A 14,344-nucleotide genomic window follows, 5' to 3' on the forward strand; every position below is an offset into this window, starting at 1 on the left:
TTTCAAAATTATAGACCATGCCAAGAATTCAGTAAGAAACTTGAAACTTAAATGGTATGCTTTTAAAGCATTTATGTTGATAGAAAGTGTGGGGCAATAAACTAAAGAGTTGGACTTGCATTTTGGCAAAACTGGACAGAAACCTTTTTAAGCGGTCGGAAACTGGTTGTGTCAGGATATATAAATCACGTAATACTAGATAAAATGACAAAACACTTTTTTTGTCTCCCAAAAACTCAGACGGCAGGGAGAGGGAAAAAAAACAACTGGCTGAGAAATAGGTCAGATTTTTACACATAGTAGGGGCTTAAAAATAACGTCAAATTAGACAGGTCTTAATTTAATTTCACTCGGGCATTCTACAGTTTAAACTTGCTCCACTTTAGAACTTATCTTTTAATTAAAGCATTTTAATCATTTGGTAGTATACTGAAATGTCAGCATACAATGCATTATCTTTGACGAATACATGTATTTTTATCAAATCGACGGAGATGCACCAGAACTGTATAATTATGGTATTTGTACTTTTATATTTATATTTGTCATGTTTTGCAACATTAAACATAAGTGTGAATTAACGAGTTGTAGTCGATATATAAACCATCTCAAAAGTGGCGCAGGCATAAGATACATGTTCATGGTATTATAAAAAAGAGTTCTTAGCTATTCCTTTAAGCGATACCATACAATTTACTTTAAGATTTACTTTCTACTACTGTTTAAGGTCATTTTAATAGCAAGCTAGAAACATGTTAATCTTCGCGTCTCCCTCTTGCAGTAATAAACAAAATTAATTAGTGAATTTTGTTGGTGAAATGTCTTTGTAGAGCACTTGAATTTGTTTCTTTAAATATAATGTTCACTGATGGAAATTTTAGAATGAGATATATGGATTATAGATTTCTTCTAACAAGTGAAACGTTCTCCAGGGAAATTAGTTCGATTCGTTGAGGTCTGCAATTTTGCAACGTAATTGACCTTTATTGTCAGAAATTGTCAACTTGCAGTCACTTGGTCATATTGGAACTGTGAATAGCTCTTAATTCGCGTGTCTACAGTGAATTTACAAAACATCTACCTTAGCACAATACGCATTGATAAAATTGGTCACGAAGAACAACAACGCAAACATAGCGGCAATTTAATGCAAAGAACGTGAAACAAGTGATAATCCGTTTGAATCGTTTAACAGGAGCTGCAATTTTATTAGGAACAATAGTGCTAAATAGGTAATAAAGCAGCACTTCCGGGCTGGTCGGATAATGACGGACAGAAAAAAATCCCCAATTTTTCCCAGTTAAAATGGCATTTTCATATGTTATGTGTAAGAAGTTCCAGTTTTTATTTCATTGTGGACCTATACTTGACAGTTTGGTAGCATTTTCAAGGAGTTTTTTTTTCATTTATGGAAATATAAACAAACCTCATTACACATGTGTTCATACCAACATTTTAGCTGTCAGTATTAACCTGTCAGAAAAAAAAAATTCTTAGAAGACAAATTACCCATACTTTTCTTGGTGTTATTTGCGATTTATAGGTCATTTAAAAACACAGTAAAATCTGTAAAAAGGTAAGGCTAGTAATCCTTCTTTAAAATAGGCCTGGCTATGTGGTACAGCTCTCAGAAGATTATTAATTTTATATAGAATACAATAGCAAATTTATTTACTACTGTATACCCTATAACACAAGTTGAACAGGCTCTAAAGTTCTAGCCGGTTTTGAATACATTTTACGTAACTTGCATCAGTGTACCGTACTACAGTATATGTTATGATTCTTATACGTTCAATGAATATAAAAGACAAATTTAGGAAAGGGAAGAAACATGAAAACATTTTCATGATAAAGCACCTATACACGTCATATTATTGGAGAGATGCACGGGAAATGTTTCGAGTACTCTAGATATTAGATCAACGCGGACAACAACATTTCTGCTTGAATAACCTACACTGCCTTATTTAGTCGTGCTGCCTACATACTTTCGTTTCTTATATACCTATGGATTTTCGGTGTAAAATACAGCCTTTATTTCACAAATGAACAGAAAAGCCTGTATACAACTCCTGACGGATACGGAAAATATTCGGGACTACTTGTTTTAGTTGCGACGTTCCATGCATCAAAATTTAAGTTCAGCGTGCTTATTTGTCTAACGTTATAGCTAGTCCATTTTGGCTGATCTAACAGTAGAAATAGGTATATGTATACTGTATAATGAAAGGGTCATCAAAGTAGTACCTTGATCTGCAGTGATGCATTCGGCTCTTGTAGATTATGTCAGACCGGATCACACTCCTCTCGAGCAGAATGCAACCTTGTATATCAACGTACTATTATGGTATCCGTATTATATAGATGCATTGATGCTAAATTTCCTTATTTGTTTGTGAAAGTTCCCGTTCTCGAAAATAATAACATTCGGAATTCTACGGTTATTTAGTCTATTTTGAATAATCACACTTTAATTAAAACGTTGCTTAGACACTATCGGGAGAGTTATTGCCATGGCACCGTCGTGGGCAACTATGATTTGTTTCACGGATTTATTTTCTCGCTATAAGATATTCTCCGCAGTAGCTTGGTGCACACAATGTCAAGACTGTATTACAAAATTAATGATTTAAAGCGACTAAATGGAAATATTGCATTTGTGATTCAGAGGAAAGGAAACTGTTGCTATGGTTTCAAAATGGTTATTATAAGCGTATATTAATAATTGGATCGCAGTTTTTATATTGAATCAAAGGCAGCTATAGGTGTATATGTATACATATTTAACATAAAGCATTTTGCAACTGAATTTTGCATAGGTTAAGGAAACATGTGGTGCGGGGGTGGAGGCGTGGGGGAGCTCTTTCTTCCAGCTGTGATTGGAAATGCATTTAAGCGTGAAAAGGGAACAACAAAGATGAAAAAAGTGTTTATATCCTATAAAGTATTTGAATGTCGCGTTGGTTAATTTATTCTATTTTTAATGCTCATTTTCGTAAATTACAAACACATAAAAGTTCTTCTTAGAGAAAGTAATTGATTACCGTTTGTTCGAAGGAAAGCACAGGTTAATTTAAACAATATTATGTCAATTATAAAACCGTTATTGATATAACTTTTGTTGAAACACAAGGTTTTGGAACACTTTTGTAACAATTATTAGACGCGGGGTAATATTCTTTTTGGTCAACATTTCTTGTGTTTGGCTGAAAAAAAATGTTATGGCGTATTCACATATATAGTTTATTTAGTTGGCAAATATATGGGGTACTAATGGTCACCTGCAGTTTTTTCTTATTTAGAACTATTTTGAATAGGTTATAGATAATTTCACTGACCTAATGAATTTATATATTGCTTTCACTTCGCTGCGCTCCATTACTGGAAATTTTGATTTCATTAGAAGGTCTATAAATTATCTACAATCTGCATCATGAGTTATGTACATAGATAATTCAAAGCTGAAAAAAAAATGTGACTTATAATGGGAGAATCATGATACGCAATGGAATCGATTTCAGTTTTCCAGTGAAAGTAAAAGTAGAACTATTTGATATATAATATTGAGTTTTCTGTCAATACAATTTCTGTTTGATGTATGACAAAAACGATATTTGTTTGTTTCAGTGTAAGATTGAGTTCACGAGTGAACACCAGATGAGTGAACACCAGATGCAATATTTTCACGAGTTGCATAGCGACGAGTGAAAATGTAAGATATGGTATTCATGAGTGAAAGATATTTTGGAAGCAATCCGTCTATAATATTTTTCCGTTACAGCTTCTTTTTGTTGTGGGCCTACTTTGCAAATGCGTGGCTCTGTGGCTGTGTTTGTGGTGCTCTGTGCTTCCGAGAAATCTACCCTTACCTTTTATCTTTTGATCTTACGTGTAAAGCAAACAAATTTTCTTTTTATTTCAAGTTTTGACTAAATTTACCCATAACATAGTTTTTTTTTACCAGAGAAAAATATTTTTGACATTTACACGGTTAAAATACCACGTATTTTTCACTCTAATATTTCGAGGATTAATTGAAAAACATGTAATAACATTTCTCTAATATATCTAGCGAAATGTCGCCGCTTTACTTATATGTTTTATCAGTTTTTGTTCAGTGTATGCGTTACGGTAACCGAGTATAGAATTAATTTCTTCACCCGCAGATCGGCATCGTCAAGAGATATTTTATTTAAGCTGGAGGGAGAGGAAGTTACTTAATTAACGTGCAATTATTCCTCCGATTTGTTGAAACATCATATCGATAAATAAATCCCCTGTCTTCAAACTTAGACGGTTATTGCAAGAAAATGAAATATGAGAGATTCATATGTGGAGAATATAGTAATTACAGGAGGTCAAATTGCATGCAAATATTGGAATACCTTCGAAGAAATGTTGCCATGACAATTCTATGTAATTTTATGAAGCAATTCTACAAGATGCTATGTTTAGCAGACGATAAAACCTTACCTCGCAGATGGAAGAACAGACGACAATTTCAAACGTGTCGGAAATGTCTACAACCACTATAGTTGTGCAACAGCAACAAGGTACGTGCATCATTTTATCTATTTTTCGTATTTAACTAAGCAAAACTGTTGTAATAAAACTGATGTTTCATTAATCGCTTGTCTGTGTGGACCTTTTAGAGACCTGAGAATATTAATGGACACAATTTTGACTCGTTTAGGCGTGGCCGGAGCCTGTATAATTGATTATTTATTATACTTGTACATCAGATCAAAAAGTAATATTATTGTAGGAAGAAAAAAAAATCCGTGCGCTAATTTTTTTCTTGTGTTGCTTTTGCAAAAGGACTTGAGCTATTAGAAAACTATGTCAATATATTGTGCCTGATACTATTCAAAGGCGATTAAATATGCATACGGTTTAAACTATGACTACTGAAAAACAATTAATAAAAGGACCGTCTATAGCATGTTTCAAGAACTCTGCTGCATTGGCATGATCGAATGTTCTAGCAAAATTACCAGCCGACTGCATATTTTCATATCTCTTGGCACACTTTAATCAGACTTATTCAATATGCTGCTAATGGAAGAAAACACGACATTCAACAAATACACTTAACCACATTAGACATGATTAGAAAAAAATGATTGAAATAATATCGATTTTTGTCTGTCCGTCCGCCATTTTATGTATAAATTTATTATATCATCAACTATCGCAGCTTTTGGAGCAACTTCAACATAATTATCATACTCAGGTCAATGTCGACTCGGGAATGTCCAGTGCAGTTAATACGGTATGGGCCGCTCAAACTGGAGGTTATGGGTTCGAACTCCACCGTGGAGTCTTTATCATGTGTCTTCGTTAGAGTGTAGTACTGGTTGCTAAAACAACGGATTGGGGAGTGACACAAATAAGTTTTAGTTTTTCTTATATTCGAGTTAAAAATTATTTGTACAAATTGCCTCTGGAGGCCAGCAATTAATATTAACCTTATATATTATGCACGAAATAACGTGGGCTATGGTCTATGAGATTTGTGTGCGATATGGTATATGAGATTTGTATGAGATTTATGTGCGATATAGTCTATGAGATTTGTGTGCGAAATGGTCTATGAGATTTGTGTGCGATATGGTTTGATATTTGTATGCCATATTTGTGCGATATGGTCTATGATATTTGTGTGCGATATCGTCTATGAGATTTGTATGCGATATGGTCTATGATATTTTTGTGTGCGATATGGTATATGAGATTTATGTGCGATATGGTCTATGAGATTTGTCTGCGATATGGTCTATGAGATTTATGTGCGATATGGTCTATGAGATTTGTCTGCGATATGGTCTGATATTTGTATGTGATATGGTCTATGATATTTGTGTGCGATATTGTCTATAATATTTGTGTGCGATATCGTCTATGATATTTGTATGCGATATGGTCTATGAGATTTGTGTGCGATATGGTCTGCTATTTGTGTGCGATATGGTCTATGATATTTGTGTGCGATATGGTCTATGAGATTTGTGTGCGATATGGTCTGATATTTGTATGCGATATGGTCTATGATATTTGTATGCGATATGGTCTATGATATTTGTGTGCGATATGGTCTATGAGATTTGTGTGCGATATGGTCTGATATTTGTATGCGATATGGTCTATGATATTTGTATGCGATATGGTCTATGAGATTTGTGTGCGATATTGTCTATGATACTTGTGTGCGATATGGTCTATGATACTTGTGTGCGATATGGTCTATGAGATTTGTGTGCGATATGGTCTATGAGATTTGTGTGCGATATGGTCTGATATTTGTATGCGATATGGTCTATGATATTTGTATGCGATATGGTCTATGATATTTGTGTGCGATATGGTCTATGGTATTTGTGTGCGATATGGTCTATATTTGTGTGAGATGTGGTCTATGAGATTTGTGTGAGATGTGGTCTATGGTATTTGTGTGCGATATCGTCTATGATATTTGTCGCGACAGATTCCATTTCACTTTTTATTCATAAGTTGACGTCAAAGGCCTTTTACCGATTTAAAAATAGTTTAAATCCTTTTAAAACATTGATGAAGAGAAGCTAACTTGCTTAATAATTTAACAGATAGATAAGAAGTCTGATTCGTTTACTTTCCTCACTTTTAGTGGGTAATCGGATATCAAAGATCATATCTTGTGTGTTTCCTGCCTCATAAGAACTGCTTTAACTCTACAGAGGTAGATCTATTTCAAAAGCATTGAAAGGAATTTAAATTTGTACACGGAAAGATGTTTTCAGGTACATATAATATGGATTTTACTTATTTTCTCTTTTTTTCTTATACCAGTAATAACTATTAAAAACACTTAATGTTTCCACTTTAGTATATTTTGCGTATATATGTCAAAATACAGGAAATTATTAATTTGTTAAATAAAATATTTTTTTCAGAAACTATATATGAAATGAATTAATTTTCGTATTGGAAATCCACCCGGATCCATGTCAAGACAAGATAAATAGCATCACTAATACAGTGTAGAACACAGCATCTGTCGAAACAATTCCAACCATATCTATTTCTTGCAGACAATTTTATTCATTTGTTTAGGAAAAGTCCTGCATGCACGTTCAATCATCTTCTAGCAATACAACAGTTGTGTACATCTGTGAAGCACCTTAATAGGGAATCCCGTGACCGAGTGGTTAAGTCCGCTGACTTCAGATCACTTGCCACTCACCTTTGAGGATTCGAGCCGACCTGTACCCCACCCTCATGCAATCAATCTGATAAAATAGTCCTGTCTGTACACCATAATTATACAAACTGCGGCGACAGGTTGTCGACATATTGTATTGATCTATCGTCATAAACATGGTAGAACAATGTTTCACTAACAAGATATAATAATTTGAGAGAAAAAATAAATGTACTGGAAAATTGCGTGAAATCTGGATACATGATATACATGTAGATTATTAATCTTATTGGATTATTTGATGTTAACGTAAGTGATCAAATAGTTATCTTCTTATATTCTCATTTATCAGTTATCATATACTACATTTAGTCATTTATAAACGTTCCCACTTCGTCAGACTGTCTTTTTGAAATGTAATACTTTCTACTTTCCATAAATGTTTGATAAGGCAGTGACGTATATTGTATGTTCAAATCGGCACTTGCTGAATTACTTTTTACATGGTTTTGATACACTATACAAAATAGAAAAAAAAATGTTCCTTGGGTTGCAGTGTACAGTTGCAAAACTTAAAGTTCTCAAACTTTTAATTATTGTCTAGAAAAAGAAACAAAATGCTATATGTATTATCATGAATTTAATGAGTTTTACATCTCTTATATGAAAAATAGACTGTGTTATACAATTCAACATATATTGGCACAACTCCGCTTTCTGTTGGTAAGCAACAGATTTTATGTGTACTGAAAAAAGTGCTACTCCTGAAAACATATAATTTATTTTTTAATTATCTACCAGTTGCGTGATGCATAAAGGTTGGTTTATAAATACAAACATCAAAAGAAAGATATAGGTCTAGGTTTAGTTTCGTTAAGGGGACCATCCAACATAAAATTATGCCAAGCACTGGTTCCACCACTCTATCTGTTGGTATGTTATATGCGAGTCCGAACTAGTAGATTCTACGCTAGAGATGGTAACTAGCAATGGATACAACATATTAACAATTACAGATAATATACTTTCCATGAATTTTAATCAATATGTCACTTTTTCCTATATTTCAGTAATGATTGAAAAATGGATGCTGGTTTTACTCATCGTTGGCTGCACGTCACTCGTGTTTCTCATTTGTTTTCCCATTGACTTCTATCTCTACCGGCGTCGCAGACGACTTGCTAGAGAACGGAAGAATCTTACCATGTACAGACCACAGACTAAGTCAAATAGAGCGGCACAAATTCACGCGAAAGTGACAGTAGCAGAAGTTGCAGCGGAAGTCGATTTTGAGGAAATGAATCGAAAAGACCGGAAAGTGTATCGCGCTCAACGCGGAATTATGCGTTTTCTAAGCCTGATAAGAAAAAAATCGGACAGACAAACACTTCCTCAGCATTCAAAAGATTTTAAGTCTGAGAATAGTTCCGAAAGTAGAGTTCTGACTACGCCGGAAACTGGTAATACGTTAGCACACTCGGAAAATAGAAATCACATTGACCAAAGCACAAGCATGCGTTCGCAAGATTTTGGTGAAATCACACGAGAAAATAAAACAAGTAATGTGACTTCTACTTTGCATGATAACAAATTAGGGCGAGCTGTTTCCAGGGAGTTATCAACTGAATCAAACGTTTGGAGAGAAGATAGGGAGTTAGTTGCCCGCGAGGGTAAACAACAGAACTATGGTGCCTTCAAACCGCTTGATAATGTGACAGGTACCAATGATCCAGCAGAATCAAGGTCTTTTACTATACCTGTCAGAAGTAGAAATACAGTGTTTGTTCAACCAGAAAATGACAGCGAAAGTAACACTACAACTCGTGACCATAACGGTAGTCATCAAGATATAATTGTTGAAAGTAAGGCAGCGTATGATCAGTCTGTCCTAGTAAATGGGGTGTCTGGTTTTACTGGAAGACATCCAAAACAGCAAAGTGAAGAAAACGGATCTTACACTCATTTAAGTGTTGAAGATGACAGTCGGAAAGTGTACACACCAATTCAAGAGTTTAGAGACTCTGATCATGAAACAGAATTTTATTACCACGAAAATCTCAAGCATTCTAACTCTGATCAGTGCATTTCGTACATCCCCAAACAATCTAAAGCCCCATTTAAACCTAGGATAAAGGCAAACGTGATTTCTCCGACAAATAAATTAACATCTAGCTATTCAGAGCAGTTCCGCTTTGAAGAGAAGGAACACAGTGCATTGAGTAACAAAAGAACATTGTCTCTGTCCACAACTTTTGAAGAACCATCGCTTTCATCAACAACTAAAAAGAAAAAGAAAAAAGATTTTTTTCTTAAAAAACAGTCTTCTGACTCAATGCCGGAATTGCAACGTTACCAAAAGGAAAAGTTTTGACTTTTTATTAAAATCTACGAACGTAAATCAAAATTATCATGACATATGAAACTTTTGTGTTACTACAAAAACAGCAATTTCTGTAGCAAGAAATTAGGCGGAACATTTACCGGTACAGTCTTTCTATCCTTTTCGCAAAAAAGGTTATTTTCGTTTCTTACATTAAACTTTTGTCGAGGAAAACATTTCCGACTGCATCTGAGTTTTCCCTTAAATGCAGAACTTATGGGTAACTTAACAGATCCTTGCAGAGGATATTTTACTGATTTGCCTTTTGATGAAATAATCGTTTTGAATAGTGTTATATTCAATCTCTTTTTTAATTGCGAACATAACAAAAAAAAAAAAGAAAGAAAAAGAAGCGCTGCTTATCCAACGAGAAAATTCGACCGTGGACGGTCATTTCAGTAAGCTACTTGCAATTCTTTTCGTGTAAAATGGCCACTACGGTATTTACAGCGGATGGTGTTTTTTCGGGGATAGGAATTAACATCCGCCGGAAGTGAAAAAACACAACTATCCAGAGATAGTGTTACAGTGACATATTTCAAAGTGTTGCAAACTCTGAATATTAGGCACTGCAATGTATATAATTTTGAAACTTAAGAAAGGATCTTAAACAACTCACGAAATTTGATTTATTTCTGTACAGTTTACCGCATTACGACAATGATAACGACTTGCAGGCAAAACCTTTTATAAGTCGAAAAAGCCAATAATTCATGATTTATTCATCAAAGAATCATCTAGCTTGATTATTTAAGTAGGTCTGATGACTTTAAGACCTTCAGTTTAAAGATTTTAATTGTAATTGAGATTCAGCGTACACAAAACTACTTTTTTTTCTAAGAAAAAAGGTCATCATGAATTTGCAAACAAATATAATTCAAAAGTTAAATACATTGGTTATGCAAGTATATTTCGTGCGTTGTGCGATGTTTCTAGTTGTTACTGAGATACGACTTGATAGTTAGTTGCACGCAAACCAAATTTCTTAAATCTAAAAATGGTGATTATATTAGGTTTGGTGGCAGGGAAAGCTTGTGTTGAGTTTCAAACCAAATACATGCAATGCTTACTGACATATAGCCGTAAAATTTTGATTAAGGTGAGACGCTAAACCCTAGTTGAGTAGAATATCACACACCATTCTTTGTATATTCTTCGTTTGTTTCACAAACACGAAACATGCATTGATTAATCCTGGCCCAAGTCATAAAGAGTAAAGAATTGAAATCATGGGTGGTCTTAGATCTGACGAAGTGTTGATATATATTCAATATAACAGTGTCATACCAAGCTGTTCATTAAGTTTGTCATACATTGGAGAAATCATGACCTATCTAAATTATGAATGAATCTGTTTATGATGATGGATATACCATCTTGTAAAACATTAAAAAAATCTGAAGACCGCGGTCTCCTGTTCTGCCTATTAGATTGACATTGTTTGTTGTTATCTTTATAGTTTATATTATACTGACAGTTTTTCAATAAATTGAAAAGTATGCTTAAATATTAAGCACCTGTATGTATGATTCATGTTTTATGTATTTAAAACTGAGTTTCTTATTACTTTCATATTAGTTGTTTGTTTGCAGTAAGCTTACACAATGGAAGTATAACATTCGTTCTTCCTTTCGTATCGGTTAGAAATGAATTGTTCAGGACATTTGTGCCTCGTCTTTCATATATTAAGGTGATATGTCTTTGCTGCCAAGCTGTGACAGTAATTTAAGCGTTTCGTCACATTAAAAGGAAATTTCGTCTGCCACTTTCCCGCAAGTTAAATACTTCATCGTCAATTGTCTCCAAAAGAAATAAATCAATTTACTGGGCCTAGAACTCGTTCACATGTGACTTTCTGGGAGAGGTATGTTGAGGATCAAATATATAATACGTGTGTTGTATATTCGACCGTAAAATTGACATTTGTCTAATGTGACATATTCGTCTGGTCATTTTTGACAGTTACAATATCTCATCGACGGTTGTAATTGTGTCGCTCAATATGACCCGGCTGAAATTATTTACATACTAGTAACAATTTTATTGATTAAATCTATGCCACCCTGAGTATCAAAATTCAAAAAGTAAAAGCTAATATGAAGTAAAGTATTTAAAGTTTCGGATCACTCGTCTGTTACTGGGTAAACTGCAACATTTAGATATTTTCCAGAAAAAAAACTGTTGATATCATTTTCAGACATAAGGATTATACGCAGTATGAAATGTCAGTTTCATCTTCACGAATCATTTCTACTGCAAGAGCTTAAATATTTGATAAAATGTTTCAAACTGCAAGCGAGGATGTTGCCAGCTCTAAAGAAGACACATGCAGACGTTGCAAACACTCATCGGAGTAAAGTTGCTTAACATATTATTTATATTTCAGCTGAACAACGAAACAAATCTATTCTACAAAATACATGGCATTTATAAAGCGCTAAAATTATAAAATATTCTGTTGCGCTTTACAATTACATAACACACATTTAAAATATATGAACAGGATTCTAGAACTTAGATTTAGAGAATTAGACATGTATTAATACTATTTCATACCACTACTGATATTTTGTATTTTAACATGAGTACACTCATTGTTCATGAAACTGACTAAACAAATGTGTTTCCAGTTTTGATCTAAAGCTGGCTTCAGATCATCTTCACACACTGCATCTATTTAATCAATAACGGGAATCTTTACATGTATTGAATCGAACGACTCTAGCGTTTCAACACTTTTATTCAAAACAAGTTTAATAAATTTAATGTAGAAATACATATGACATTCTTTTTTTCACGTGTTGACTTTTTTTGCTGAAACATCGAAATTTCTTTTTTGTTGTCAACAGACGTCAAAATGTTAATACTTGTGTAATACCAAAAATACAGTAACTTTGATTCACTTCCAGATTTCACCAATGTGGTTCCGTGCCGGTATTACGCCTTGAACACAGCACAGGTGTCTTATTTTTTTTCCATGCATGTCCAAGTCACCACCATTCGACATCCTACACGAACTTTTCAACTTAAAATTCTAACTTTTAACTTCCCTATTTCCAGCTTCCTTAACCATTAGCTTTATTTTTGCTGATTTTAGTAGACTTCTAAATTCGTTGTGACAAATTGGATCAGGGTATAGCATTTTTAAACAGTTTTAGCGAAAGCGGACGTATATTCCGTTCAAATTTGTAAACGTCAGCTTCTAATTTGAGAGCGATCGTACATATTTACGTGTACATTATAAAGGCTTACATTCGCGGACATGGTTATAATATGGGCATTTATTATTAAGATATGCAAAATTGGATATAATATTACATTCGCATATGATATGAGACATCTATAGCCAGTATGAAACTCATCTGGGCCCAGGGGCAATATGAAAACATCAGAGCCAACACGAGACACAGAGCCAGTACGGGATTCAAGCATTTAGGGGATACGAAGATGACAAGGTAAGTCATAATATAGCAAACAAAACATGACCTTTTATATTATCATATTTTACATAATGTTTATTTTCTTGGAAGTGCAGAGACATTGCTAAAATGGGCCAAAATGTATCCAGTGCTCAAGTTGCGGCACCGGACAAAGAATTGCGCATATAGGTTTGCGTATATTGTTAAACGGTATTCGACTTTACCTATTGTTTTTTTAAGTATACATGTAACAATAACATTTAATTCTTTTAACTTACAATCAGTACCTCGTCAGAACAGGCGAAAAATTCACAGGGTCCAAGAAAGAGAAATTCTGGATGGCTGCACAATACCGAAAACCTGTTGACCTCGTTGAGACAAGTTCAAGAACAGTGACATAACTTGATACCTTCCAACAGTTGATGAAGATCTTTTGAAGATAGTTCACATGTGCGGATTGACTATAAAAATTCTACCGGTTAACGTATGCCAATGCGAGACTATCAAAACGTGTGTCAGATGCTTGTTGTTTTTATCTTCCTTCTTAAAAGCCCTGTGACATATTACACTTTAAGCATGATACATCTATGAAACTCAATGACCAGTCCTTGGCGGAATTACATACTGGCATATGGACATTGACTCAGCTATGACCACTGTTTGTGCCTACACTTGTACCGCAGAGAAATGCCTTTAGTTTGCTACATACAAAAATTAGAAGTGTATGACTGTATGACTTAAAATTACTTATGAATTTGTTTTAATTAAACACGTAAAATGACTAGAACTGCGATGCCAAACTGGTTGTTAATAATTTAATAGGGGTTCTTGAACACAGTTTTGGTGGACCTGGCGTATTTTGTCGAGCGTACTTGTTTCATTGTCTTTTGAAACGGAGATTGTCTTGATATGAACACGTGATTTTCTTTTCAGATACGTTGAACGTTTTGTTCTTAATTCAAAGGAAGCCATTTCTAGGAATTCGGATTATAAACGAACTTAATTAATTGATTTTTATAGAAACATATTACATTTTATATTCCAGATTAGTATTCAATGTTCAGTATTTCAGTGAAAAATGAATGTAGAAAAGATATCTTTATAGTTATTTTGGTAAAATTTAAATTCGTAATTTTTGCAGAAAAATAACATATTTTAGCCAATAATAAAATGAATCTGTTGAAATGGTGTATTGTTTTCCTTCTTACAGAGATTCAAAGGGATATACGGATATCGTATCGAGAATTTTATTATAAAATAAAATGAACATATCAAGATAGCCGCTTTCCAAAATCAAGTCTGTAACAAATATACAAAGTAACGTTTTTGTATCTTCTTACTCACGTTGGTTCTTCGATTCGGTTA

At 33.9% G+C, this 14,344-nt stretch overlaps 1 protein-coding gene across 2 annotated transcripts; it reads left to right on the forward strand.

The window, feature by feature from the left end:
- Positions 1-4,109: 4,109 nt before the first annotated feature.
- Positions 4,110-10,174, forward strand: LOC128547088 (uncharacterized). 2 transcript variants are annotated; one of them, XM_053518806.1, is made up of 2 exons: positions 4,110-4,556; positions 8,251-10,174. In XM_053518806.1, the coding sequence occupies exons 1-2, from the start codon at positions 4,484-4,486 to the stop codon at positions 9,549-9,551; spliced, it is 1,374 nt and encodes a 457-aa protein (XP_053374781.1). In that variant the 5' UTR covers positions 4,110-4,483; the 3' UTR covers positions 9,552-10,174. The 2 variants fall into 2 exon arrangements, with proteins under 2 accessions (XP_053374781.1, XP_053374782.1); XM_053518807.1 differs by lacking the exon at positions 4,110-4,556 and adding an exon at positions 7,366-7,489.
- Positions 10,175-14,344: the final 4,170 nt, after the last annotated feature.

The sequence above is a fragment of the Mercenaria mercenaria genome, chromosome 12 (assembly GCF_021730395.1).
Source record: "Mercenaria mercenaria strain notata chromosome 12, MADL_Memer_1, whole genome shotgun sequence".
NCBI lineage: Eukaryota > Metazoa > Mollusca > Bivalvia > Venerida > Veneridae > Mercenaria > Mercenaria mercenaria.